Raw genomic sequence first — 26,105 nt, 5'->3', positions numbered from 1 at the left:
AATTGGGTAATTATCTAGCGAATTAGAATTTGATTAAGATAACATGCATCTAACTCAATTCCTACATATTTCATTCAATTTGAAGGGAAGGAACTCACTTGCTGCAGCAGTGTGGTGTTTAAAAAGCTTACAGACCGTTATGAAAACCATTAAACTGAGAAGAAAGATCGGAAGTTATTTTGGGATATCGCTTTTAAATATGTTTTGGGATGAGCTGAGTGGATTTGCCTGTAAAGCCAAAAGATCATAGGAGGAATGGAGTTATTTCTGTAGCTGTGTGGCATTGTTGCAGCTTTTTCTGAAGGGTGGAGTATATCACAAATGTACATATAAGCTCTGGTTTATATCCTAGGTTGTTTCTTCAAAGAATGAACTAGCTCAGGTATATTATTAAAATTTTGCAAATCTTTTTTGTTATTGTGTGAATTTGTTTTTCTTTTTTTCTAAAATGAGTAACAGTTGAAGTTAAGAATCGAAGTCAGTGTAACTTCTTCAGTACTAAAGAAAAGATATTTTCCATTCCACATCTCAGCTTGTTTGTTTTCTGTTTTTTGGCTGGGTTCAAGTGGTAGAAGGAGATAAGTCAGATGGGATCAGATGAGTATTTGGTATGGCTACAATATCTTTATTAACTTTTTTCCTAATGTGCGGTAACTAACAGAATCAAAATCTTTATGCCAACACAGAAGTGTACTGTAGTTTTTTCCATGAGTTATGACAAGGTCACCATAGACTGGAGCACGGTCATTTACTGTGGACCTACAAACTCAAGTCAAAGTCACTTTACAGTTTGCCTTACCTTGAAACTGAATTACGTCATGTTGCAAAACCTGATCAAAAGAATTGCACTTACTCCAGCAAAGACAAGACCTGTGTAGAAGAGGGGAAAATGCTATGAGGACAGCCTCTGAGCACAGCTGGAGCCTAAACAGTTATTTGTGCATTTTGGAGGCATCTTGAACGAGCAAGAGTTGCTTGATAATAACCTTTATGGATAGTGGGGAGTTTGCTCTAGCAAATAGCAAAATGCTATATAGTTTTGCTATATAGGTGTTTTATATTATTGTGAATTTGAATGGTACTTCTGAAGATACAGTTGCACATATGAAAGTCATTAGTAAAATCATGTAGCTTAAGCTGTATATATGTCTTGATAAAATGGGAAATTAAGCATGCCAGTCTTCCAGAGTGAGCTCAAACAGTTAATTGCATTTGATATCTAAGAGTGTCACTGAGATTATGGAATTGTAATTCAGCATGGAATTAGTATTTCTTTACACCGTGAAAGTAGATTTTGACCCCAATAATTTACTGTTTGAGAGCTGTAGCTAACGCATCAGTAAGACCGTATTGATTTACTTTCATTATTGTTCATGAACTGAATTTGAAAGTTTTTGGTGAATAATTTTGGTGAATTGAGCATTTGAATTTATATTTTCTCAATTTAAAAAACAAAAATTAGATGACTGGTTTGATTCACTTCTTTTATATTGTTTAAATGTCCACTAAGGCATTCTTTCTATATAAGTATATAAGCAATTTTAAAAAAAAAATCTTCATATTGGTAATACAGACCCATGTAATCTGAAACAAAAATTAGCTGGGTAAGACATCAGATAAGAAAGGCGTAGTTTCACTCACTTTTGGGAACTTGGAGAAATTAATCAGAGGAGTTTCTAAAAAAGAAACAGAGGCTTTTTCTGCCTAACAACATCCTGAATTTGTAAGTGTCCTTCCAGTGAGGTATCCTGGAATCAATATCCATAGCACTTTCACAATACAACAGTAGTTCTTCCCTCCTGATATAATAATACAGCTTTCTAAAATACATAGGACTGCACCTTCTGAAATTGACTTCTGACCTCAGGTTGGAAGCAAACTGATTCTTGACACGTTCAGTTTAAAAAGATTTTTTTTGAGATGTGGCATTTTAAGGCAAAATATTAAAAAATACTCTATTTTGTTGTGTTTGTTTGTTTTAGAAACAGTGAAAACAACTAAATTCATGACATTGAACAAAAGCAAGACACAGATTTTTACTGAACCTAAAGCTGTCTTTCACAACAAATTACATTTTCTAAGATTCTGTAACAAATCCTGCCTGAAGGAGACATTCCAGAAAAGAAGTTTCGTGATAATTTTGAAAGTCTACTTTTAGTGTTACATGGATAAAATTGGCCGAACTCTAGTATGTCAGTCAGTTTAGACTGAAGGGGCTGCATTTATGATGGTCACTGAATTGTGCTATGATATCCCAGTCTGTGGAACCAACCACACTGCAGTATCTGCTACAGGGATAGGCCTAAAGCTTGTCTGGTTTTCAGAATAACTAGATGAGTTTCTGACCCTTCCATCTGGTTGCAGCATATGGAGTGCCTGATTCCTGATAAATATATGGCTCTTGAAATGTGTCTACACAGTATAAATAGATTGCTAGTGTAAATTTTCAGGGAACTGGAGTGAGCATCTCTGTATTGCACTGTAGCATACAGTGTATACACACCTGCATGATGAATGTTAAGGTACTATTTCCTGACAGTCTAATCCACAGTCTATGTCCAGGTTGCTTTGAGTACTTCCCTCCATCCCTGCTGTCATTAACACAGTCCTGCCCTCTCTTCATCAGCACTGGCATTCATATCACCAGAACAGTAAAATAGTAAGGAAAAAGAATAGGAGGTGACAAAAAACCTAATCTTTTGTGGTGTCTTTTTTGGTAGGACTTTTTTAGGCCACCTCAGCTTTCTCATCTGTTCGCTCTATCATTGCATGACCACCAGTGCAAAGAGGGTAGGGCTGCCTGGCTGGGAACAGACATGGAAGCTGTGGTTCAGGTTCGTTTAATCTACTGTAGATGAACACCACAACAATACCTCCTCATTTGATAGCATAGAACAACTGAGCTGCAATAAACCTCCCACTCTTTCCTTGCAATTTATCTTTTAAAATTTCTATTTCACTGAAGCAGTTGCTAATTCTGGTTGTACGTTTGCCTGTATTTTCAAGTGAAATAACCACCAGTGAGAAAGTATGGTACACTGTATGCAGATGACAGTGTTTTCAGAAATCTATCTTATCTTAAACATTCAATTTATTTCTTCTTTTTTTTTTTTTTTTGAGAAACTTTAAATACAGAGAAGCAAGAAAAGGTATTTTCATTTTTGCAGAGATTTAGATATTTTTTTTTTTTTAAAATAAATACATGAAATAAGCTGTGGATCAAATTTGTGTAGCCTAAATCTGTCCTGGATTTAAAAAGTGAATTTAGGGTGACTTGTACATGGCAACATTTTGGGATGTACGTATGCATACTGGGCATATTGTGTGTAAGTTCTCTTTTTACATATGTAAGTGTGCAAAAAATAATTGATTATGGGAGATGCATATTATGTCACAGACTGTGTACTGATGTGGGCCACACCTGATCCTGCTGTAAATGGCTGGAGCCTATTGGTAACATCGGGGAACTAACCTTTTTGATGACATTTTATATAAATGTTCTCTTCCTGCATAGCAGCTTGTGAAAGTTAACAGCTTTTTTGTTACTAAGAGGGGGAAGACAAATGTTCAGATAAACTTGAATCAGTTCAAGCAAAATTTATAGAACTTAAATGAAAACCAGACAATACACTGCAGCTCTAATTAACCCCACATATAAGTGCTTCCATCTTGACTGCCTCAGCTATTTGATGAGAGATGCTTTACTGCCTCTAGTTACTGCATTTGTGTAAACAAAGCTAAGACAACAACTGCATGTTTTTTAACTTGAATGTTAAAATTATGCAGAAGTTCAGTTGCTCTTCTGCTGTCATTTACTCTTTCATTAAAGCCAGAAATAAAGTTAGCAGAGTGTAGGTATGCTATACAGTATGTTCAGCTTAATTGGTGGATAATTTTCCTCCCTGTTTAGGAAATGATGCAACATCAATAGTCAACTGTCTTCACATACTGGGCCAGACTTTGGATGCAAGGTAATGCTGAATATATTTTCTAAAGCACGAAGAAAATCACTGAAGAAAATAATGTGCAGTCAGATTTGGGCTACCTGTGTAAAGCTACAGAATTTCAAAACTCAAGAATTATAGTACTGAAAAGAATTCCCATTGCAAAGTAGCTTCATTACTAGTTAATTACTAGGATTTGACAGGACAATATTTGTAAGTTATACTTTCAACTTCAGTTTGGATCAATGGTGTCCAGGAACTGCTGGCTGTTAGTTCATCTGGTTTTAATCATGTGACTGTCCCAAAATCACAGTAATATTAGAAATATTTTATTTTTTCACTTACACTGTTTAATCAAAAAATTCAGGAGTTAAATGCACATGGAGTGCAGTAAATCTGTCTCACAGAATGTTTTCATTGCAAAGTTATTTCAGGTTCTAATTTGCACAAAAAAAACACCTTAACATCAAATTCAGTGATACTTTTAAGTTAAATTGAACTGCTTGAACCATTGTGAGGTTTGTGAATGAGACAGTCCTGAAATATTGGAGGATAATGTGTAGCTTTTCATTAACTGTATAGTCAGCTATCTTGTGCTGATAGTTGACTTTTAGATCTTTGCAGTTGTGGAACAAAACATGATAGTTTAAACTACCTCCATGGTAATTTAAGATAACTTTTTTGACTTTGCATTTGCTCTCAAAGAATTGACTGGATTACATGCAGATAGCTCTTTTTCTCAGTATTCTTGCAGTGACTTAAATGAACAAATTTTACTTTCCCTTTGCTATGGGGTAGAGTCATGATCATGGTCATTAATATGGCTCAGCTGTTGCATGGTAATCCTTTAGGTTGCAATATCTTGGCTTTTTTGTCATTTTGTCCATGCTTTATGCAATCATAGAGATGGAATACAGATACAGGTGGAGGTCACCAATTCAGTTCTTGGTAGAGATGTAAAAATAGCTCCAGACAGGAATTAAGGGATTCATGGAGGTTACATGGAAGTTTGGTAATATTGCCATTGAAACTGTAAACAAACAGACAAACAAAAAGACTGGACTGTGATTCAATTTACAAAAGAATTTCACTGGGATTTATTTCACGCATGCCTATATGGATACTTTGTAAACTATGGATCCTTGTAAACAGGATCTCTGTAATTGATCTAGTTAAAACAACTAAGGTAATAATTCTCCTGGATTATATCATTTTGTAATTGATTATGGTGTTATAGTTATGTAATCAGTGCATTTATTTATTCTAAACAAATTTTATTGTTTTTACTCATTCCTTTCTGATGCCCTTATTGTGGAGACAGAAATATGACTGTCATGGTTGGGAAGACTTTCTGAGTTCTAGCTTGAGATCTTCTCTTCCTAGAATCATAAATTTCAAACTTACTCATTCTTCTTCTTTTTTGTTAGGTGTGTTTTTTTCCCCCTGAAGGCAGATGAATCACTTAATTTATAAATTTAAAAGGACTTTATTTTCTCAATGGGAAAATGGATAAAATATCGTTGTGTTCTGCAGGATACCTATGAAATGCTTTTTCAGTAGGTTGTTCTGCTATGAGAAGATTTTCCAATGTCAAAAGAGGAAAGATTTTTCTTCAGATCTTTATTATCTATTTTATGTAAACCAGGACTAGGCTTTGTTCCATACTTGTCTAATAAAATATTCTTTTTCATTCTTTTTGTATGCTATATACAGGACTGTGATGAAAACTGGTCTGGAATCTGTTAAGATGGCATTGAGAGCATTTTTGGACAATGCTGCTGAGGATCTGGAGAAAACAATGGAAAATCTTAAGCAAGGCCAGTTTACACACAGCAGAAACCAGCCAAAGGGAGTTACACAAATCATTAATTATACCACAGTTGCTCTCCTGCCAGTGTTATCTTCATTATTTGAGCATATTGGACAGCACCAGTTTGGGGAAGATTTGATATGTATGTATTATTTAGAAGTGTCATGCCACTAAAAGATCTGTAGTGACATGTAGTAAGCATTACTAGACACTCAGTTCTATAGAGAAGGACAAATCCTATGTCATTTTGACAAAATTGTCATTGATTTAATCAAACTTTTGCTGTAATTGACCTAGAACAGTCTGCAGGTTTTAGTGGACTTTGTGTAAATATTAAAGCAGATGAAGCTGTGATCAGACAGTCAGAACTCTCAAATTTGTTTATAACTTTACCATAGATTTACTGTGACTTTCTTCTTGTGTGAAAAGTTACTTTGTGTAAGTTAATTTGTCTTTGCTCTGTCTATAAATGAAGTTATACTACGAGAATGATATTATTCTGTTGTACATGCACCTTGACTCAGTTTCAGTTAGTGGGGAATTTGGGTGGGTGCATCTCAGATCCTAAGGAAAAGTGGATGGAGCTCCTGAAGAATTTGGGCACTGGAGAAGGGAATGTGTGTGAGACTCTGTATAAGAGATTTCTGTAGAGATTTTGATTATGTCCTTCACTTTCTCAAACCCAGTCTCTGCAAGACAAAATTTTGCAGTCTGCAACACAAAACTTTATATATTTTAGGAATTCCACAGGAGTCCAGACTCTGCTAAAGGAGGCAGTTCTGCTCTGTTTAGCTAACTCAGTTATGGAAATAACTGAGAGAAGGACCTGGAACAAAAGAACATAAAATTATATTTTTTCTCTTTCTAGAGTCTGGAAAAGTAATATTTAAAATAGCATTAAGAGAACTGTTTTTGAAAATTTGGAGTTGTATTGATGGATCGAGTGTGATGAGATGTAAACATCCGCTTTTCTCATTAAATTATATCTGTGAAATTCAAGAGCCTGACAGTATCCAGAAAAAGTAATCTATGGGGTTCACATACATCACTTGTTCATCATAAACCGCTTTTTCAGACATCAACATGTTCATGCTTTGCATAATTTTTGATCTCTGGTATTCCATGTTTTGGAACTTAATAATCAGCCTTTGATAATTTATCACTTAAATTGATATTCTTAATCAGCTATTCTACATACATCACACTGCTGTCAAACACCCAATTTAGAATCCATAAACTGAGAAAGAGTAATTAATTTAAATTGTGCCTATTTATTTTGTCTAGAGCATAATTGCAAAGGCTATTTTTTCTTACACACAACTTCTCTTTACATCTTATTAAGAATAAGATTATCTTATTTGTATTACTTTGTTGACAAGCATCTTGACATGGTGCTTATACCTGAGAGTATTACTACATGTACAGAGTACTCCATGGTGTGATCATGTACAAAGGTGGGTCAGTGTACTATGTAAAAATACTCAACTCCAAGATGATCTGAACTAAAAAGCATGGTATAGTAAAGAGCCAGTCTGTATAGCTTTGATGCACTATCTTGTAGGCTCTCCCAGCATGTTAAGTCTTACCCTATTTTACTCTCAACATTTCATTGCATATTGGGAGAAGATATTAGCACTGTGGGAGAGACTAGAAAAAACACATATGGAAAGACTGGGGGTGTTCTTGATGGTTCTTAACACTGTTGTTATATTATTACTGCAGATTACAGTGGAAAAGCATTTTTTTCAAATAGATTATTCTCACATTTTTGTGACTGAAACATTTGATACTTTCAAAACAGGATTTCATAAGGATTAAAGGATTATTTATTTTTTTAATCCTTTGTCAGTCTGAAGTATAAATTTAAGTACATGCTATTAACTGGTGTCTGTTTCTAAATGAAAAAAAAAAACTGATTAAAAGATTGAAATACCTGTTTAATAGGATTGCCTTTCTTTTGTAATGTATTTTATACAGTGATGTTACATTTGTAAATCTGTTTGTTCCCTAGTAATTTTTTTAGTTTCAGCACTTTATTTGATTTGCCATTAAACTCTTAAGTGCTCCAGACAAACTAAAAAGATTCATTGACACATTTTTTATAGCTATTAAATTAATAAATTCTTAAATTATGCAGTTAAATCTTATCTGTAAAGTGTTGGTATGCCATTAATTTCAGAAAGTTAGTGCACTAGTGAAATAAGTTTACTGTCTTATCTGGTAACTTTGTACTGAAGTAAATGGAAGTTTTGAGTAAAGACTATGGGACTCAGTGGTCAGAAGACTCTTCGTATTTAGACAGTGATTTCTGTGGATTTCCTTTGATAGCTTAATATTACCAATTCAGTTATTGTCAAAAGAAATGTGTTTTAATTCTACAGAAATGTATTGCAAAGAAAAATCTCTTTATACCTATCATTTTCTTCTTTTCTTTAGTGGAAGATGTTCAGGTCTCCTGTTACAGAATACTGGCCAGTTTATATGCTTTGGGAACCAGCAAGAGTATCTATGTAGAGAGGTAAGAAGAAAAATTGTTCCTCTATTTTTAATATTTGTGTTTATATTTAGCTTCATGAGTAAGCAGTCCAGAAATGAATATAGGAGGAGATTGTTGTTGGAAAGATATCTTGAGAGAAAAAAGGTGCTCAAATTTTAAATGGAATGAAGCTGCTTTTATTATAATACACTTAAAATGTTGCATTATATGTTTGTCAAAATATATTTCTTAATTAAAACAAAAAATTACAAATAAAATTATCTGACTTTACAATAAATATCACTTGATTTGACATTCAGCTGGGGAACTGTAAAAATATGTCATTCAGCTCAGCTATTGTTATAATTCTCCATTATGTATTGTTTAATTGTGATGTATATTTCTTTCTCATTACCCTAACTTTAATTTATTACTCATACAACACTACTTCTTTTCTAGCTCAATTACCCAGGGAAGTGAAGCTTTATAATTGCTTTTTTGTGCATCTCTGTATCTGCTAACCTCCCTCCAAGTTATGTTTGGTCTGTGTAAACTGTATTTGGCTAAAAAATAGAGGTACCTAGATAATTCAGTTCTTAAAACAGAATAGTTGCCCTATAGTGACTAGCACCATTGTGAGGGAAGGCTAAACAGGACTCATATATTTCAGATACTGGTAGTAATCTAGCAGGAAGTTCATATATCTGTACACTGTCTAGCAAATCAACCTGTGCATAACTCCAGACCTTGCTTACTTGGTGGCAGTATCATAGGAAACATAATAAAGAAAGGTGGGGATCAAAAGTTTATAAGTAACAAAATACACATCTGTGGAAAACCAGGTCTCATTAATTTCATAAGGCATATAAAATTAATTGGGTTTGGTATTTGTCAAATAAATGATGTGGATTTGTAGTTAAGATGAAATATGTCAGTGTAAGTGGTAATTTTTGTGTATGGTTGTCTACAACCATTATTGCAAGTGAAAAGCACGTAGCGTGCTCTTTGTAGGTGTATGTGATGGATGTATGTTTTGGATATATGATGAAGACCTAATGTAAAAGAAAAAAAGGAAGAAGGAGCAAACAGGATAAATAATGATGGGAACAAAGTTAGATTTAACAAAATCAAGTTTAATGTGTTAGATCTAGAAAGAATATAAATTCTTAAAGTGAGATAAACTATAGACTGAAGATGAATCTTGTTAAATCACAAGATCAGTTTGGAGGCCTTTTATTTTTAGGAAGTTCATGGGACTCCTGGATTTCTGTCATCTGTGTGGCTCAGCTTCAGCAGCTAAGGATTTCTCACATATCTAAAGTCTTCTTTGATCAACTGAATTTGAAGTCAGAAACAATAGTTTTAAATATCTCTTGAAGGACCCAAGTGAAGTGACAGGGGAGACACAATTTTGACACATTTAAGAAATTTTGATTATCAAATAAATGTTGTCATATGCTTGAAGAGTTAGAGCAATGTTTTTGGGAAAACTTTGGGAGTTATTGATCAGTAGAAGCAGTTTTCCACGCTCCGAAGAACTTGACTTTCATGCTAGACCAAGGTCTGATTATTACTATTTCTCAGAAAAAGAAAATTATATCACTCAAAATGAGTTGTATGTTGTCTCTTGGTCTATTCAGTAGCTTTTTCTTAACAGTAGAGATTATAAAGTCAGTATAGCTGAGAGGAAGCTAATAGAACAGAAGGCATTGTTATGATGCCTTTGGGGTTTCCCTGAAAGTTCTTGATTAGTTCTCAGCTAAGTACGCCAACTTTGTCATTTTGTGTCTTAACATTTCATTCATATATTAACAGAGGCTTGCCGGACTTCAATTTCTATTACCTGTTCTTGTGTTGATGATCCTAACAATGTAGTGGCTTATCTCTTTGAGATGAGCTCATCTTAGAATAAAAATAAGACTGGTATACAACTACCCCGAGATGTAGACAGTCATCAAAGATGTGTATACTTATATGATGTTTGTTAATTCACAGGCAACGATCAGCACTAGGAGAATGCTTGGCTGCTTTCTCAGGTGCCTTTCCAGTGGCTTTTTTGGAAACTCACTTGAACAAACATAATATCTACTCAATTTACAATACCAAGAATGCGAGAGACAGAGCAGGTATTTCCAGAAACTCACATAATGGTTATGAAGACACAATTTCACTATAAATGCTGCGTGTCTTAAAACATGTATTTTTGTATACATTTTATAGTGCAAGAATTTTCTTGTAATCTCTTGGTTGTATTTCTTTCCTAAATCAATGGACTAAATCTCATAAAACCAATTATTTTACATTTCTAAAGATACTGATATTTTCATTTTAAGATACCTTTATCAAAATATGACTTTGGCGTCAATTTATTGGAGGGACTTCACACATTTTTAGCATCTCAGATATTATGTATTTGATGATAAAATTATGTATTCTAATCAGTAACTTTATTTCCTCAGTTTTCATTTGCAATATTGGGTCCCTAAAACATACATACTTGCAATTGAAGCAAAATACCTTTGCTTGTAGTAAGTACATAATACACCCTTAGAAAGTAAATACACTGCAGACTAGTATATAAATTGTTTTTTGAAATACAAGACAGTACAGATACTTTCCAGTAACTTTATGTGTGTTTATTTTGCATATACCTTTTTGTTCCGTTCTGAAATTCTTTGTGTTTCTTATGGTAAAATGTAGTTGTTGAATAAGGTCATACACACTACTTGTTGCTATGGTAAATAAAAGAGAACTTACAGTAGAACTGTACAAAGTCTGCATATATGCTGAATGTGAATTATATCACAGATACATATAGATGACAGTGTATAAGATGCCAATTTATAATAGCTTCCATTTTATAACTTCATCTTTATTTTTAAAAAAGGGAGCATACCAGATTTATTCTTCAAAGAGCTGTAGTGTCTTATCTTGAAAATATCAACAACGATGCTTACTTAGCCTATATATTCTAGCTATTTTAATACATCTAGAAAGGCAATCATCTGTATTTTAATTGATTTTTAACAGAAATTTGTATTTATTTTCCAAAAGTGCATCAAGCTTTAAGGAGACACTCTGATGGCTGTGTAAAATGTATTTGGGTCTAAATAGGAGAAGAGATTGTTTTTGGAAAAAGACTAGTCTTAGACTATGTTGGTACAAACATTTGGATTCACAAATTGCAGGCTAAATTTTCAATATATAGATATCTGTATATCTCATTGTATGTGTATATCAGGATGACAGACATTCAAGAGCTAATAGTTGTGATAACAGATATTTATTTGTAGATGAATGAAACTGCAAAAGTAAGGCAACTGCAGTACCTTTTCAGAGGAAGGAAATGGTAATTCAAATAACTTGAAAATCAGACACTTACAATCAGAAATTCATCTCCAGAAGTCAGTTTCTCATAATCTGCTCCACTCAATATGTCAGGCAATGTTTTTGTTGTTTTTTCTTTTTTCTTCTATTAATACTCCAGGTCTCATCTGATGTGTTGTGGAGAGTTGTTTCGTTGCATCATTTTGTTTCCTCAACTGTAAACCTTATGTTGAAAGAAATCCTGAAATTTAAGCTTTATTTTGAATATAGCAAACTGCATCTGATTTCTCTGAATTCATTCCATAATAATTGCATTGTTGAAGCTTTCATACAGGAATTATTTTTATTCTAGAAAGTTTTATTATTGAAGCTTATATATAAACAGCTTATTGCTCAATGCTATGAAAGTACCTGTTTTTTTTTGTTGTGTTTAGGTTTTTTTTTTTTTTTTGCTTGGATCAGAAGGGCATAAATGTAAATAGAAAACAGAAGTTGTATGGAATAGCAATTGAAAATAATTAGTTTCCCTCTATGACTTAGTTTATTAATTTTTTTATTCTCATTTTTTTTTTTCATTAGTTCTCAATTTGCCTACTAGTGTAGAAGAGGTTTGCCCAAATATTCCTTCCTTGGTGAAGCTAATGGAAGAAATTGTGGAACTGGCAGAGTCTGGTATTCGTTACACACAAATGCCACATATCATGGAAGTAATACTGCCTATGTTGTGTAGTTACATGTCACACTGGTGGGAGCATGGGCCAGAAAACAACCCTGACAAGGCTGAAATGTGTTGCACAGCCTTGACGTCAGAGCACATGAACACTCTGTTGGGTAACATATTGAAAATCATCTATAACAACCTTGGTATTGATGAAGGAGCCTGGATGAAAAGATTAGCAGGTAAGATGTAAAAATAAATAAATAAACAAAAAACCAAGCATGTGAGTGTATATCCAGAAAATATATATATGTGTGTATATATACACACACACTCTGAACTACTCTGTATTTACCCTGCTAAAGTTGGAGTAGAACACTCATATTTTTGTTTTTAAACAATGCAGATCTTGATGAACCAGAAATATTAAGTATAAAGAGCAGTGTAAGCAGTATGTTTTAATCTCTTAATAAGTACATTAGACTATTTCTTTTTCCCCAAGTATGCACATGTGCATTTTGTAGTATATGGAATTAGAGGACTATAGTTGTTTAGCCCATATTCATTATATAGCAAGTTCGTTCTTGCAGGCATTACACAGTTCCTTGCTATTCTGTATGAGTGCTGGTTCCTTAAAATACTGTTTTGAAGCTGTATATCTAATGTGTCTATTACAATGAAATGTGGAAATGCATGTCATTTTAGTAATCCTTACATTAACTTCATTGTGATAACACCTTAAAATTTACTTAAAACCAGTTTATTTCTCAATGTTACAATCTGTAAGGAAACGTCACTTCAGTGTTGTGATTCAGTTTTTCGATTAGGCTTTTTTATGACTTTCCAGTACTTACTGTAGTAGTAATTTCATTCATGGTAGCAGTCTGGATTCCTAGTCTTTTGAGGGTTAGTAATGTAATGCACCCTAAGTATAAGTGGTAGCTGCCTAAAATTCTTTGTAATCCAATGGATATGTTACAAATGGTTTTGCACTAATAGGCCCAGTTGAAGTGTTAATTTACATTCATTTTCATTAGTAGATTTGCAAAAAGCTTGGGCTAACAAGTCTCATATGACTGGTTGATGGATGGTTGAATCAGTCTCATTTCAATCTACACACAAGTCTTGCAGCGTCCTAATGTGCATAAGGGATACAGGCAGAGTGTTTCAGTAGGTTTGCAAATAACTAGAGCATGTTTTCCAGTTCTACTTCGCTCAAGCTAGAAGGCAACATTCGAAAAGAGGAGCCAATGACTGAGAAAACTTGTGTGCATACTATGTAGCTATATAGGTATCTACCCATATATACCATTAAACAACTTCTACATTACTCAATAAAATTATGCAGGCATATACCAGTATGTTGACAGAATGCCAGTGAAGAGTCATTTCTAGTTTTTTGATCTTGCAGGCTTAGTCTGTGAAGTTGTAATTTCTGCCCTCATAGTAACAAAGTGAATTGACTGTGTGAAATCCTGACCACATTTAATTCTTGGCAAAACTTCTGCTGATTTCAATGGGGGCAGGATTTTACTCTGTAGCCTAGAAATAAGATCCAAGGAAGAGGGGAAAGGTAAAAGTTTTTATTTATATTTCGTGGCTAGGTATATATTATAATATTCATTGCCTTAAATAGTGTTTTCCCAGCCCATCATAAGCAAAGCGAAGCCACAGCTCTTAAAGACACACTTCTTGCCACTGATGGATAAGCTAAAGAAAAAAGCAGCAGTGGTTGTATCGGATGAAGAACATCTAAGAGCAGAAGGCAGAGGTGACATGTCGGAGGCTGAACTGCTCATCCTAGATGAGTTCACCACTTTGGCACGGGACCTCTATGCCTTCTACCCTTTGTTGATTAGATTTGTGGACTATAACAGGTATGTGGAGAGGAATAGGTCAATGAATCTTGTAAAATCTTTCTGTTTATTGATACCATCTCTTATCACTTGAAATGCCTAGCACTGAATTAAAGTAGCTTTTACTCAGCCTGACAATCTTTAAGTTGCTCAAGTTGATGCTTTATGACTTTTATGATGTGCTGGGGTCTTTTTCAGAAGAAAACAAACAAACAAAAAAAGTGCAATCCAAATCTGTTGGGTTTAGACCTAGGATTAATGTAAAAGGATTTTAAGGGTTTTGAAATAGGACATCAAAAAGCCACTGCTACCATAAAGAATTAAAAGCATGCTTGATTTTGTTGGCTTGTATCCTTGTAAAATGTTGAAAACTGATGAAAACTGATTTCAAAGCATAAAGCCAGTGAGGATCATCCACATTTCCACCCTTTTACCAAATTTTAGGGCAAAATGGCTGAAAGAGCCCAACCCTGAAGCAGAAGAATTGTTCCGCATGGTGGCTGAGGTCTTCATTTACTGGTCAAAGTCTCATGTAAGTAATTCCTTGGTAAATGTTTTAATTAGGTTTCTTAGTAGGCAGATTGGTTATTTAGTGGTTGTGTTTGGGAAAACACATTTAATGACAGAAGTTGAACTGCAGATGGCAAGGTATTAATGACTTTCAGTTTTCTGACACTTTTGAAATGCCTGAGTAGCTAGGGGAGTTGATGGGTATTTTGTAGCATAGTAACATTGATTTTAGCTACTTTGTGTATAAAATCTGGTTTGTTTGTTGTGGGGCTTTTGGTTTCTGGTTGGTTTTTAATATATATATATATATACACACACATATATATATAGCTCATTAAGGTCTGTTCCCTTACCTTTTTTTTTCCAGTCCGTTATTTTTACCCCCAAAGCCTTTTTGTAACCAGGATGTATGGCTACTAAATTAGTAGTAGGTGTCTCATTAAAATCCATTTTCCTAAATTGTACAGTCTGTCTGCTTGAGCCTCTTGGCAGAGTTAGGATAAAAATCATGTGGAAAGGTTCTCAACATGACTAGTGGAACAAGGGTTCCCTGAAGGAAATGTGCAGCTTTATTTGCAGTTGCTGAATTTGTGTTGCAGTGTAGATTTGTATTTCTTTAATAAAAGTTAAAGGCACATAATTCAATTATTAAGCCTAGGTCTGTAGCTGGATTGAATGAAGAAAAGTCAGGAAGTGTTCTAAGAACAAGGAAATAGCAAATACATCTTACAAGTAATTCTCCAAATAAAATACTTTTTTTTCCCTGAATTATACTATTTCATATTTCATAAATTTTAACAGTTAAGGATTTCTTCTTAATTCCACTTCTACAAAATTTAGCCTTGGTTCCCAAGTCTGATTCCTCTGGTTCATGTGCAGTAACCAAGGGGTCTGCATTAAGACGATTCATGTGGATACTGGAACAAAAAGAAGGAAAAAACAAAAAGAGATTAAATGCTTTCAGGCACTGGATCTCTGTATGGACTGTTGTCTATATTAAATTTCTTTTCTGCCATAACTTCAATTCTCTCAAGTTTGGAAACAAGATGCTTTATTATTGCTGTACTTGTGCCTGAATATGACTGTAAGATTTATTATAAACATGGCTGTGCACAGAAACTGGTTGCACAGTAGATAGATACTGGATCACCGAATTACTTGTGTATTCATAAGTTCAATCTTTTATGGGGAAAAAATGGAATGGATGGTTTACTAATAAGGGAAAACCCAGACAATATTTTTATATTCAATTAGAGGAGTGAGATTTTTATCATAGCTGTTTCATAGCCTGGGAAACATTTCTTTCTCTCTAACATAGAATAAAATGCAAAACACACAGCCCCCTGAGTTATGTCATGTAAATAAAGCTGGAATTCAAGGCCAGTATTGTTCATCCATTAATTTTTTCTGTACTTGTCTTTATCTTAAGGATTTTACAAATTTCTAGTTAATTTATATGTTTATTTAAGATTTGATTAGATAGATTCCTCATATATTGTAAGTGCTCCTAACTGAGATTTTCTATATATTTCCAGAATTTCAAAAGGGAAGAGCAGAACTTCGTGGTACAAAATGAAATCAACAACATGTCTTTCCTTATCAGTGACACCAAATCTAAGATGTCCAAGGTAGTGTAAAGATTTTTGTATTTTATTCTTTGCAGAGGGGAAGGAGACAGGAGGACTCCAGAGAAGCACTTTTTTCTTTTTTATTGGTAACAGTATCTGTTGAAAAACTGGGTTGAGAATCAACACATAGTTGTTTGAGAAACACAGTGGACTTTCAAGATACTGGTGCAAAATATTGGCAATGATATAAGAGCAGTTTCATTGGATAGGCTTGAAGCTGTATAGGTAGTAAGGAAATTTTTAAATGAGAGACAAGTACAAAGTTGCTAGTACAATTCTTTTATTTAATATTGGATTTTTTTTTTCATCTTTGCCTTATGCTGCAGGCAGCAGTTTCTGACCAGGAGAGGAAGAAGATGAAGCGGAAAGGTGACCGGTACTCTATGCAGACCTCTCTCATTGTGGCAGCACTGAAGAGATTGCTTCCCATTGGCCTAAACATTTGTGCTCCTGGAGACCAAGAGCTAATTGCACTGGCAAAAAATCGATTCAGTATGGTAGGTGCTCTTTTCGCACTTCTAAAAGGAAGAAATATTTTACTAATGAAATTCGTTGAATATTTTCCCCATGCTCATTCTTACAGCATGACAAATAATCAAGACTATAATTCTGTTATCTAAAGGCACAATGGGTGACTATGGTAGATATTAATCTACTTATTGTTCTCATTTTCAGGGCATGAAACATTTCAGTTTGGGCATACTTATTTTCTAAATGACCAGTATATGAATAGAGATTACATTCTTAAATTAAAGCAGTTATTTCTCTCTCTTAATTTTTAATGCTAAATTGTGTTTGTTATATTTTATGAATCTTGAATTAGGCAATGCAAATAAGAACTGGATGTTTCCTAACTTCTGTGCCTAATTTCATAACTAATTCCTTTTGATTACTCTCTGAAGTGCTAAGGCTTGGACAACCGGCCCCAGCCAGAGTTGACCTATAGATGAATCCTGTATATTTTATAACTGATAACCATTGTGCTAATAGGTATAATACTAAGTTATAATAAACCACCTATTCTGTTACATTGGAAGTATTGAAGCCTGAACAACGGGCCCTGAGCCGAAGCTGCTAACTCAGTATGTAATCATTAGTGAAATATGTATGGAAGATGTAGCTATCTTGAATGTATCGTTATCTTTTTTTTGTGTATGGATAAGATAACAGGGTCGTGGAGACAGTTGTCTGGCCCTGTGACATGATGTGTGACCTTGCTCATAATCCAATTACATAAGCAGGGAAGCTCCCTTAGCTTCTCCCTTGAGCCCTGGCCAGGCTCTGGGGGAATCTAATGTGAGATTGAAACCAGATGTTTACGCTTAAAACAAAGGTGCCAGCTATTCTGGCTTGCTGATTTTTGGGTATGTAAGGCTGGACCCGCTCACAGCGACTTTGGAAGCCTCACCTATGGGTGGACGCACCGCGTAGGATTTCCCACTTGCTGGGACAGGCTCTCCAGATCCTCGCTGTAACCGGGGCTCCCCAGCGACTGCGGATCTGGATGATGGTAACGTATGCAAGGGGTGATGTATCTTTCTTAATCACTATTCTCTCTCTTATGTAGTAATGATTTGATGCATTACCTTGTATTTTCCTATTTGTTTAAGTGCACTATTCTGCCTTTTCTTACTGTATGTTTTCTGTATTACTCTATTGCATTATTTAGTTATCCCCAGTAAAATACGCCTACTCTTTTCACGCTGGTGTCCGAGTTTAATTGGTATCCTTAATCAGCAAAACACTCTCATGCGAATGCAAGAATTTCTGTAGGGATAAACTGTTTTAAAAGTGATTCTTGTAGGAGTAAACGTGCAGTGCAATAACGTGACTGTAATTTGGAATATACTCCTTTCTCAAGCTATGATACTTTATACACCCTAGCAGGTTATATGTCCTTTGGACAGCTAAACTGAACATTTATAAAGGATAAAAGTTTTCCAAAAGAAACAGAAATCAAATCAGAGAAGGCTGCGTTAATGATACTGGTTTTGTTTGGTTAAACATTAGTTTTTATATGTGTATGTACTAGTAATTTTAATTCAGACTTGCATTTAGTGTGTTACTGTGGACAGATATGAATGATGCCATCCAGAACTTGTTCCTGTGAGCTTGGATATGGCTAGCTCTGGCCTGATACAAAAAGATGTATTGCCGCTGAGTTTTTCCTCAACCTTCCACATTGTCAGTTTTATTCATCACCTGAACTAAGCCCAAGATTGACATTTATATGAACAATATCATTTCTTAATTACCTTCTATTCCTAATTTATATGATTTGTAATTTATTGACAGAAAGATACTGAAGATGAAGTACGAGATATCATCCGCAGTAATCTTCATCTCCAGGGCAAGGTAATCTATATGCAGTTTTTAAACATTTTTCTTCCTTTGAATTCATTTGTTGGTGCCATATAATGACAACCTGCCTTGGTTTGTTAGGATAACTTGTAGTCCCTTTTTCTCTTCTGATGAGTAACTTGTTCATGTCAATTCTTAAAATGTTAGGTTTTTAATATGTTTATATATGCATTATATATAATAACATGTGGGCCTTTGAATCCCTGCCTATGCACACCACCAATGTGAAATTGGAGATGAAACCAAGGTCTATCACTGTTTAAATTCTACCTTCTATTATTCAGAATAGAATCTGCAAAATTCTGAAAGTTATTTTATATCAGTGTGAAGTGTAAAGGAAAAGGAAGCTGCTACTTTGGCATACTCCGTGAAGTGAAAAATCTCCACTTTGCTTAGTTTTCTTCCTGTTTTTCAGCCCAGGAAAAAGAAAGTATTTTAGAAAAAGTGTAGATTTTTGTTATTGAATTCCAGTTGGTGCCAGATGAATAGCCATAGGGAAAAAGTCCTGAGCTGGCCCAGTGTAGTTGAGCTGGTTTATTAATGCTTCAAATAATGGCAAAGAAGAAGCCATAATACAGAAATGTAATAAAATGATGTACGTTTCTTCTCCATTGAAGGAAGATGGAATAAGACCTATGGATGGTGCTTTATTTAGGTTTGTCTTTTACCTCCTCCCCCTGCTCCAGGTTTTATTCACCTCAAGGAAAAAACTAACTAGTATTTCTTGTGCTCACTAAATGCTTACAAGAATGCTTACATGTGAGTTGGTAATCTGCCTTTTTTTTTTTTTTCTGAAAGGATATTTAAGAATCATCCAGAATTCTAGATTCCACTGCAACTCAGTGCATGGCAATAATTTTTTTTTTTTTAAATGACTTGGTAATGGGATGTTCTTCCTGAATAATATCTGAAGATTAATTTTCTCCCATCCTATGTTTTCTGTATATCTCTGCAATGTCAGGCAACATTATGTGAAGGTTGGGGTTTCTGGGAACTCACAAGAAGATACGTAATTTTGCAAAGCTAACAGTGTTTTTCATAATATACTACAACCAAAAGTCCAATAGCTTTGAATTATGGGGATTGCATATAGAAAAGTTTACCACTGAAAACAAAAGATTTGGTTAAATCCTAAAAAAACCTTGAAATACTTACCCTTATGTAGCAAATATATGCTGAGAAGCAGAAGAAACAACACAGGCAAAGTGCTCGGAAGGAAAGAGATTTTATGAAGATCTTCCTGAGCAAAACTACTTAAGCCATGTTCATACCATCAACATACAAACCTTAAATGTGTTGTGAGTTTGCGTGTGAACTTCAGTAACATTTTCTTAATGAAGATAGGTATTTCTGTTCTGAAATTTTCAGTATGTGTATTGTCATTTTGTGAGCCATGCAGTTTTAAGTCTCGACTGGCATTTCATGCTGCTTCTTAGCACTTCTCTTACTGTTTTAAATACTTCAGTTTCTATTTTGTTCCTTTGGGGTTACATTCTGCATACTGCTATTAAGAAATTTCTGTCTGTTACTGCTTTGTTGCCTTGGAGTAATGATACTTCTTAATATCTTCATCTGTGCTTTCTCTTCAGAAACTTCTTTTGCTTCAATTAAAAGTTTGCTATTGTTCAGCAACATATCACCTCCTCTGTTTATAACACATGAGAATAAAAGTATTTTAAATTTCCTATACTGATGGAATTTCATGGTGCTTTGATAATTAAGAAGAAAGTAATTTTAGCTAATCCAAAGTACACAGTGACAGATTTTTCCGATTGTAAACTTTTCAGCAGTGACTTTGGATTTTCCTAATTGTAAAATGAATTCCCAATGGAAGATGACATTCTGAAAGGGAACCACATAATACATAGCTAATAGAGCTAAATAAGTATTGTAGCTAGCTTTATTTTATAGCTACCTATACACTGCTTTACCAGCTTTGAAAAGCTCTGGTTTTGACCTGTATGTGAAAAATAGTCAACTGCAGACAAAATATGGCATTTCTAGGACTTCAAAACTTCAATTTATTGTTGTATTTATTATCTTTATTATGATTTGTTATCTATTGCTAAGCAGTTTGTTCTCAGCGGCTTGAAATATATATTTCATGAATCATTTAGCACTGACATATTCTAGAGTTCACATTAAACCAAAGTATATGACTTGTTTAAAAGTATAATGTATAAAGTTAAATTCAGTAGTTATTTACAAAGTACAATATAATTTATTCCATAATTTTCTGAATCCATTAGTATTCAGTCACTACTGTGACTGAGTCAAGTACACATCAGATACAGTGAAGTATGATATTTCTTGTTCAGAAAAATTATGCCAATGTGCTATATGCATAGCTGCCCTTTCATTGTCTGATTGAATCAGGCATAAAAGGAAGGTAGGCCAAATATAAATTTAAATTATTATTTAATACTATGAATTAATATGTAACTTAGTTATAATGGTGTTTGTGTAAGGTGGCTTTCAAAACAGGAAAAATACCACTTTTTGGAAATGTTGCTTTTCTTCCAACCATAGCAATATTCTTTCTTCCAGTGGTGTTTTCTGTTAACCACTTTTGCTTCTCACAGACACCATGGTCTGTCATTTATGTTAGAGCTAAAATGTAATTTATCTTGATTTCTTTTTGGAAAACTGCACTGTTTGAGAATCATCCTTCTGAATCTTTAGCTCTTAATGTTGTGGCGTCTATTTCATGCATTTGTCTACCTTTGTCTACATCTGTCTTCACCCTGTTTCTGTCTTTCCTTTCCTTGCATGCCTGCATGCTGTTACTCAGTACCAAGCCTTTTATTTCAAGAAATTGATGACGAAACTTGCATTCATTTTGACATGGATGAAGCTCAAGTCACCAAAATCTTCTTCCAGCCATGCTAATTCACACCTTGAAATGTCAACTGCTCATACCCTTAGAAAACTACCTGTACAAAAAAGCTGTACCTTGATAGAATGTGAGGAGTCCTCAGATCAAAAGACATCTCCACCTGTGATTAAAAAGTCTTTTGTGGACTATCCATTCGTGATGATCCAGTCAAATGCTCACACAAAGACTGTGGATGTGGCAGTTGTTAAGAAATGGAAAAGCCGAAGGGTGGAAGAAATGCCTGCCAGTTGTGGCTTTCTAGGTTGTAATAAGCTATTATTGAGTGACTGTGTAAGTTTATAATCATTCCTGGAACTTCAGTAAACTGTGTATAGTAAGATGTTTTGTAGAGGTGAATTAGCATTATTGACTGATACTAGGCACAAATTGAAATCCTGATCCACAAAGATGCTTTAGAAAAGTAAGTGTTGAGTTTAAGCCCTGTTCGAATCTGTAGTGTTTAGGCTCCTAAATGCACTAGGAATCCAGGCCAGTGTGACTTAAACCTAAATTGAACAATCAGGAATGATCACTGGCCACAGCTCTCAGTAAAATGGGTTACGCCTTGCATTTGTCTTCAGTGTCATTGGCACAAAAAATGGTTGCAAAGTATGTTGCATCAGTGTTGATTAACAAGCACTGGGTAGACAAAATGAACGAAAAAAGAGATTGCTGATGGTAAAACAGAGAATCACAGATCACTGAAATTGAAAAAAATGAAATGTAAATAGAAAAATAAGAAAAAACATTTTGCTTCATACAGTTCTTTGTCATTTGTAGGCTAATAAGCAAATGCATCTTGAATTAATTTTTCATAAGTTAACATCATTTTTTAGCTAGTTATCAGTAAAATTAGGATTGTCTAACAATTGAAAAAAACTAAAATGAAAAAAAATTAGTTAATAAATAAGACTAATATTACTAATTTCCATGACTGAAAAGTAAGTAATCCCAGCTAGTAGAGCAACAATTTTATTGTTGTTTGGTTTAATAATGGAAAGTCAGTGTACAAAGTTATGTCTGTCTACCTCATATTCATTACTTTTCCTCAAATAATATAATCATTGCTGGTGCTGGTGCTATTTGTTGGCCCATGATCATTTGCTCTTTGTATATTATTAGACTTTTAATCCTTTGGAAGCTCTCAAGAAACAGTGCACAAATCAGTCTTTATTTTTGTTCTCCCAGTCAGTGTAGTGGACACTGTATGGGTTAGCCATGTAAAGGTGTGGGTTAGCCATATGAAGTGCTTCTGTTGTCCTTTGAAGCAGTTTCTGTACTAATTAAACTGTTGACCCTACGTTTGGAACATTTTGCCTTGACATGTCAAATCTTTTTTTCCTGCAGCTTGAGGATCCCGCCATTAGGTGGCAGATGGCACTTTACAAAGATTTACCAAACAGGACTGAAGATTCCTCAGATCCAGAGAAGACTGTCGAAAGGGTCCTTGATATAGCTAATGTACTGTTTCACCTGGAACAGGTTAGACACGTTTTCACAGTTCCATTGGTTCTTAATCCAAAGAAAAACATTCAGCCTTTCATTTATATGTTCACCAGCTGTATTTAATGTTTTATCCTCTTTTTTTTCTTTTGATGGCCTCTGTTTATGTGCTTTGCCTTGTGTTTTGTAATCTAATATTGTGGTCATATTGATCACACAGTGTGTTTGCAGCAGCACCAGCAATCATTTATTTGGAAAAGGGCTAAGAAAGTGATACCTATGTTTTAGCTTCCTTCTAGTGCATTTCAGCTAGCAGGAAGTAATCACTAAATCGTCCATGGACCATGAAATGTGAGTAAAATACAACTTAATTATTGAAAAGATGGCTTTTTTTCAAGGTATTCTTCCTTAGATGAGATTCTTGAACATTGAAGTAGCAAGAAGTTTAAAGCTGCCTACATAAGTTAGAAGCTGCATATTGTAGCTGTATGGAGCAGGACAGTCAGATGATTTCATACACAACTTCTGTAGTGATGGTTTTAGAAAGCTATTTACTATGAACTAGTTAAAAGAATTGTAAGAAGAATGTCCACTTGACAAAATATTTATGAAAGTTTTTATGAATGTGGGCAAGAATATATGCATTTAGAAAATTAAACGGCATTGAAATTCATAAAATTCTTGATAATCTGGAAGTTTTATCAAGACTGCCCTTTGGTGGTCCAGCAAACTGCTTGCATACATGAACTCAGCCTCATTCATGCTGGTACAGTGATGAATACAAACCAAGGTTAACCTGACCAGCTCAAGTATTACTTCTGGCATTCAAGAAATAGTAGAAGCAGGGTGGAGGAATGATTTTTCTGAGACAGTTCTGGAAGAATCTTTAACTTGTTTCAGAATCTGGCATGAAGCTCTATTGTTTTATCTAATATTTTTTGCCTAAATGTATGAGCTTCCCATGTGACCTGGACTACAGTAACTTTCATTTAAAAAATTCTGTAACTTATTTTGTGTCTTTAATCCCACTAGCACTGATAGAATTTAGTCTTTTTTCTCTCTGATTAAACTTGTCCCCAGAAATAGGTTAACCAAGAATAGATGTTGGATGTTAGGTGTTTGTTGGTTGGTTTTGATTTTGGTTTTTTCCTCCCCTTGGGACAAGAGTCTATTACTTATCTTTAAGTTTTTAGTTATTTAAATTTTGAAATTAAAAAAATCTCCAATGTTGGTACATTTTACAAGTCAAAGACTACTTGATAAAATTAGTTTTCCCATTTTACTCACTGAATTGTTAGCTATTTTGCACTTTAAATTTGCTCTGTGTTTTCTAGGCTTTCTTTTTTAAAATGTACTGAAGAAACAGCATGTTAACTTTAAGGGTAATACTAGTGGCAGAAATGAACACTGCTGGTTACACCATAGGCAAAATTTGCTCAGGGTTTTTTTTTTTTTGTTTGTTTGTTTTTTTTCAAAGAACATTTGAGAATTCAAAGCTCTCTTGCCCTCTCATTAGATTAGTTGGTTTCACTCAGAAGCTTGGCATAGGTTTTCAGTCCCCTTGTCAGGAAATTTCCATATTGTGACGATATCACTGGTTCAGTCAAGTAGGAATCTGAAAGATATGTGAAAGTCCTTGTATATACACTGTGCAGCACTTGATTGCTAAAAGTGACTTTCAGAGACCTTGGAATGCACAAAGTGTGTTGATGTGAGTACCTGTGTCCCAGCTGTTGCATTACACAACTCTTCTTCATATAGTTTGCCAGCCTTAGTGTGGACTTGCTTCAAGTTCAGCAGCCTTACACAGTTTGATAGAAGAGGATGAAGAGGAGTCACTAAATTTGGTTAGCCTACTAGAGAGAGGGACAGGAGAACAGGCGTTGATCTGAAAGGGTATATGTAGGGTGGCTATGAGGAAGAAAAAGTAGAGGAAAGCTAGAAGCATGGGGGGCAAAAGGTCCTCTCCTTTACCCTGGTTTTATCAAAGTTAACTGAGCTGAAAAGAGATTGATTAGCATGTACAGAGTTGCATAATTCAGCATTAGACTCTTGTATTTGAGTTCAAACAGCATATGCAATCTCTTCATTTCTGGCATTTCAGCTATATCATCAAGTATATAAATTGATTAAGCTTGTGTGGTTTGGACAAATTGATCAAGGGAGTGAAACCCAAGGTATGATTCTTGTGTTTTCCATGTTCTGTCATGGGATCAATCTCACAGCATATATAATCCAGCAGTAGTACAGAACAGGATGAATTCCCATTGTAATACCAGATCAACATTGCAGATCTGATCAGACTTACTTCACTACAAGTCATTGTTTAAATGCTGGCTGCTTTTATTCTGTGTACTTTGCAGCTATATGTTTAAAGCTTTGGCCCCACAGCTTTATTTATGTTCTGTAGACAAGTGCTCAGGTGCTTTTGTTACTGAAACGGGTGATTCAGTGTCTTTAAAAATAATGAATATGTGAGCACTAGGTCTGTTTTTATGATAGTCTTGAGTAATCCTTTGCTCTCTATATGCAAACACTCTGTTCTCCATATATACATACTCTGAATGCTTTCCTTATTGCACTGGCAAAGGTCAGTTCATTCTTTGTATTTTCTTTCCATGCACAGCTAACTTCTTTGTTTTTATTATTTTCAGAGATCTGCTTGCGTAGGCCGAGGCTATTTCTTTTGGGAAAGTATAGAGGGTTTTATAGTTGTTTGTGAAGATATTACTAATTACCTAACTTTCACATTTGGTTTTGTCTGACTTCTAAATTATCAGCACTGACTTTGTTTTGTGACTGTAAATATGTTTGCAGTGAATGCTTTTCTATTTTTTCTCTTAACAAATATTTTTCATTTGTATTTTATCTTTTGGAAGGAACTTGTGTTAGAATGTCACCGATTAATCTTAAAAGTGTAATTATCCATGTCACTGAATGCTTGGCAGTATTCTAGTCTGTTTAATTAAATGTTTATCATGTAACTATAAATAATTTTTCATATTTCACTAAACTAGAAAAGTCCCCTTGAATCACTGTGTTTGTATTGGATATTGAGTCTACATAAACATCATCAGCACTACTTATTTTAAATAAGATACTTTATTTTATTACAAGGGAGAATCGTCAAGTCTTTCAGGGTAGAGATGCTAACTTCCATTGACTCCTTTGATGATGTTGGGAGACAGAGGAGCTATTATTCCACTAGAGCAGTTGT

At 34.5% G+C, this 26,105-nt stretch overlaps 1 protein-coding gene across 14 annotated transcripts in view; it reads left to right on the top strand.

Moving 5' to 3' along the window:
* The window catches only part of RYR2 (ryanodine receptor 2), a 441,630-nt gene that overhangs the window by 340,934 nt on the left and 74,591 nt on the right, over window positions 1-26,105 (top strand). For 9 of the 14 annotated variants that reach the window (XM_074818391.1, XM_074818388.1, XM_074818385.1 and 6 more), the window contains 12 exons: window positions 3,911-3,971; window positions 5,658-5,896; window positions 8,191-8,272; window positions 10,226-10,356; window positions 12,137-12,457; window positions 13,852-14,092; window positions 14,516-14,603; window positions 16,117-16,209; window positions 16,536-16,706; window positions 18,505-18,564; window positions 22,793-22,927; window positions 25,543-25,579. In XM_074818391.1, coding sequence (XP_074674492.1) covers window positions 3,911-3,971; window positions 5,658-5,896; window positions 8,191-8,272; window positions 10,226-10,356; window positions 12,137-12,457; window positions 13,852-14,092; window positions 14,516-14,603; window positions 16,117-16,209; window positions 16,536-16,706; window positions 18,505-18,564; window positions 22,793-22,927; window positions 25,543-25,579 — 1,659 coding nt within the window. The remainder of the gene's footprint in view (window positions 1-3,910; window positions 3,972-5,657; window positions 5,897-8,190; window positions 8,273-10,225; window positions 10,357-12,136; window positions 12,458-13,851; window positions 14,093-14,515; window positions 14,604-16,116; window positions 16,210-16,535; window positions 16,707-18,504; window positions 18,565-22,792; window positions 22,928-25,542; window positions 25,580-26,105) is intronic. The other 5 variants (XM_074818396.1, XM_074818393.1, XM_074818390.1 and 2 more) reach the window with 1 other exon arrangement.

Source organism: Strix aluco, chromosome 3, assembly GCF_031877795.1.
Source record: "Strix aluco isolate bStrAlu1 chromosome 3, bStrAlu1.hap1, whole genome shotgun sequence".
In the NCBI taxonomy this organism is placed as follows: domain Eukaryota; kingdom Metazoa; phylum Chordata; class Aves; order Strigiformes; family Strigidae; genus Strix; species Strix aluco.
The sequence above is the reverse complement of the archived record's forward strand: the minus strand, read 5'-3'. Positions and strand labels throughout refer to the sequence as shown.